The sequence below is a fragment of the Hipposideros armiger genome, unplaced genomic scaffold (assembly GCF_001890085.2).
Source record: "Hipposideros armiger isolate ML-2016 unplaced genomic scaffold, ASM189008v1 scaffold_6, whole genome shotgun sequence".
Lineage (NCBI taxonomy): Eukaryota > Metazoa > Chordata > Mammalia > Chiroptera > Hipposideridae > Hipposideros > Hipposideros armiger.
Genome location: NW_017731356.1, coordinates 8,161,142 through 8,164,855, shown reverse-complemented (window position 1 = coordinate 8,164,855; position 3,714 = coordinate 8,161,142). Strand labels below are relative to the sequence as shown.

Sequence of the window (3,714 nt, the reverse complement as noted above, 5' to 3'; positions counted from 1 at the left end):
AAAATAAAATAAAACTCTGGCTTATTTGAATGAGATCGTTACCACATTATTGTTTTCATTTGCATTTATTTGATTATCCATGAGGTAAACCCTTTTAATTAATTTATTTTTTTATTGCTTCTTATTTACATTCTCTTCTGTGGATTGTCTGTCCTACCCTTCTCCCATTTTTCTTTTTAGTTCCTTTTGGTTTGATTTGTGTGAGATTTACATGTTATAGATAAAAACCTGTTGTCTATGTGTATCATACTTGTGAAAAACTGTTTCTCCAAAACTGTTGTGTGCTTTTTAATTCTGTAAACGGTACTTTTCTGTTATGATTTCAAAATTTTTTATATTGTTAATTGTATCAATAGTTCCTTTGTGATTTCTTCCGTTGTACTTACACTTAGAACATCTGGTTAAATACTTCTATATACTTTCTTATTGGTTTTTCTTATTTAAATTCCCTTTGTAGACTATGTCAGTTTACAGAGTTAAGTGAATTCAGCTTTTTCATCATATATTCAAGCGATGTTAATATTATTACACAATCCTGTCCTCACTGACATTTAAAACAATCATCTTGATCAGATTTTAAGTTTTATAGAGCTAGGGTTCCCAGCCTGGAGTGTACACGGGAATCACCTGGGGACCTTTAGAAACTACTGACCATGGACCTCATGCCCAGAGGTTCTGGGGTGCAGCCTGGGTGTAAGGGGGCAGGTCAAAGCCACAGTCCAGGCGGTTCCCGTGTGTGGCCACTCCTGCAGAGGTGCTGGTTCTCGTCCAGGAGCAGGCATCACAGTCCCTTACGGAGCTTTAAGCAATTGTGCCCCACCCTGGAGACTGTCATTCAGTGCACATGGGCCAGGGCCTGGGTAGACAAATTTCTGAAATCCTCACAAGGGATTCTCAGTGCATTCCTGGCAGAGACGCTGTTCCAGGGCTATCTAGGATGGTTTCCTTACTTTATCTGGTTATCCTTGGGCTGTACCACCTTAATTCAATTACTGTGGCTTGATTATGAACTTTTATATCTGGTAGGGGTAGTTACAACTCTTGAAAAATGTACAGACATCTTCTTTTGCCTATTATGCTTCCACATTGGTGGTTCTCAAACTTTCACATGGGGAACATGAGAAAAAACCCAAGGTTGCAAGCCCCATCTGAAAGGGCCTGGGCTCCATTTGATTGACTGGTGCTCCTGGTGACTGTACCATGCCAGGGTCTGAAAACCACTATTCTAGAATCTAGATGATGCTCTTAAGAATTGTTGAGTTCAGGGCTGGCTGAGTGGCTCTTCTGGTTAAGAGCTCGCTCAAGAGTGTGAGCTCTGAGCAACAGCGGTTCGATGCCCGGCCCGAGCTGAGCAGCCGCTGAGCTGCCAACAGGTGGCAGGATGGCTCAGCTTAAAAAAAAAAAAAAAGAATTGTTGAGTTCAGAAATAATCTTGTTGGGCTTTTGGTTAGATCTGCATTCGGCTTCAGGGTTCACCTTCCAACTCACTCTGTAAGGACTTGTCTGGTTACTCCAGCCCACATTCATTGCTCACTGCTCTAAACTCTTCATTAACTGACATCCAGTTGTCATTTACCTTGGTAGTTACTTGATACTTAATTTTTTTAATGTTTTTAATTTAAAAAAATTTTTTTTTGCAATAGAGTTTGGACTAGACTGTAAGTACTGGCAGGGCAGGGTCTGTCTGGTCTCTCCTTCCATCAACCCTAGTAGGGTCTGGCTCATGGAAGGTGCTCAGGAAATGCTTACCTTCATAATCTCCACAAATTCCTTGAGTTTATCAAAATCCTTGTCCATTACGTCTTTGATCTAAAGAGGAAGAAAGGCACAGAGCATGTTACTGAATGCGGAATCATCTTTGGGGCATTTGAAGCAAAGGGCAGCAGCTGGTCCCCTGGAGTGAGCTGGATAAAGCTCAAGGAACGGACAGACGATGGCCCATTAAAGCCACGTTCTTCCCAAGGAGTCTAGGAAGGACGTGGGTACATGTACCATTCAGTCACCACCAGCAGCAGCCTTGGCACAACTTAGGCCTGGCTACTGCAAAGCTTCCACGTGGAGCTCAGGTCGCAGCTCCAAGGATGTCTCCTGGCTTGCGCATTCTCTTTCTTCGTAAGGATGCTGTAGGTGGTTCCATCAAAGAAACAACAAGTCTGGCTCTGCAGCTTGCTCAGGGGGGGTGGATAAGGAGAATGGAGTTGGTCCCTGACTGCCCCCAAATTCCAATAAGCCCCTCTCACTCTGTCACTCAAGTTCAGCTCCCCAACCTTATCCATAAGACACCTTAGAGAGTCTTTATCATTCAAAAATTGGGTTTAAGCTTCAAACAAGTAAGAAATAGATATTCTAAGCTGCCTGGCCCTTAAATGCTCTAGGGAATTCAGGCTGCGTTCCTTTGATTGCCTTTTCCGTGTAATTCCTGATCTCCCTTGCTGTTCAGGCAGGCACCGCATTTCCCTCGAAGCTGCCCTTTACCTCCATGTCCTAAGAAGTCCCGTCCTGTTACCTGTTTTATCTCCTCCATTTTTTCCTTGAGCTGTTCCCTCACCTCCCTGAGTTCATTCTGAGGAAATAAAATAGGGAAGAGAAAAAGTAAAGAAACGTTTTGGGGGCCGGCCGAGTGGCGCGTTGGTTAGGAGTTGGCTTGGGACGCCAGCTCTGAGCAGCAGGGCCCCGGTTCGGATCCCACATGAGGCCCAGTGACGCTGCGCCCTCTACAGCTAAGATGGTGAACAACAGCTCGACCTGGAGCTGGGCTGCCGGGAGTTGCCAGCGATGGTGTAGGCTGCAGCCCCTGCTGCCATGAGCTACCGTGAGTGACCGGCAGCCGGTGTGAGCAGCCGTTCAATGGTTGGCAAGCAACTGCCTCACCTGGGAAGAGTGCAATGATAATACCAACATGGGCCAGTGAAGTGATGTCCTCCACAACTAAACTGAAGAGCAAAAGGACAGCAACTTGTCTGTTCCCCTTCCCCAATTCCCCAGTGCTGTTCCCGTCCCCCAATTCCCCAATAAAATCTTTTAAAAAAAGAAAAGAAAAGAAAAGAAATGTCTTGGATAGAAGGTAAACTGTCAAAGAAGGAGAGGAAAGATCCTAGGAGCAGGGACAGAAGAGGAAAATGGAGAGACTTCCCATTAAGAAGGAAAGGAAGGATGCCGTTAAAAAAACAGGGCAGTGGGACATACAGACATCACATGTCTCCTGATATTCTGTGGTGTGACTGCTCAAAATGCACAGCTTAAATCTAATCACAGACAACCCAGACTGAGGGTCGTTCTACAAAATAGATGCTCTGTAATCCTCAGACATGTCCATGTTGCAAAGGACAGGGGTTGAAGAAATGTTCTAGATGACACTGTTCTAAGAGATATGGAACCTAGATGCGTGTAACCCTAGATTGGATCCCAGACCAAAGGAGATGTTGTTTCTTTTGTTATGAAAATCAGTAGCGGGATAATAGTTGACATTAGAGTAAGGCTGTAGATGAGTATTATATCAATGTTAAATTCCTGATTTTGATATTTTAATAATTGTACTGTAGCTATGTAAGACAGTGTTCTTGTCTTTAAGAAATACTGAAATTTGAGAGAAACATGCTCTCAAATGGTTCAGGAAACATTATATATATATATATATATATATATATATATATATATATATATATATATATATATATATATATAGAGAGAGAGAGAGAGAGAGAGAGAGAGAGA

General features: G+C 43.2%; 1 protein-coding gene across 1 annotated transcript in view; it reads right to left on the bottom strand.

The window, feature by feature from the left end:
* The window catches only part of TEX35 (testis expressed 35), a 10,416-nt gene that overhangs the window by 4,859 nt on the left and 1,843 nt on the right, over window positions 1-3,714 (bottom strand). The window contains exons 4-5 of the mRNA XM_019647092.1: window positions 2,507-2,563; window positions 1,750-1,809 (exon numbers count right to left, since the gene is read on the bottom strand). Coding sequence (XP_019502637.1) covers window positions 1,750-1,809; window positions 2,507-2,563 — 117 coding nt within the window. The remainder of the gene's footprint in view (window positions 1-1,749; window positions 1,810-2,506; window positions 2,564-3,714) is intronic.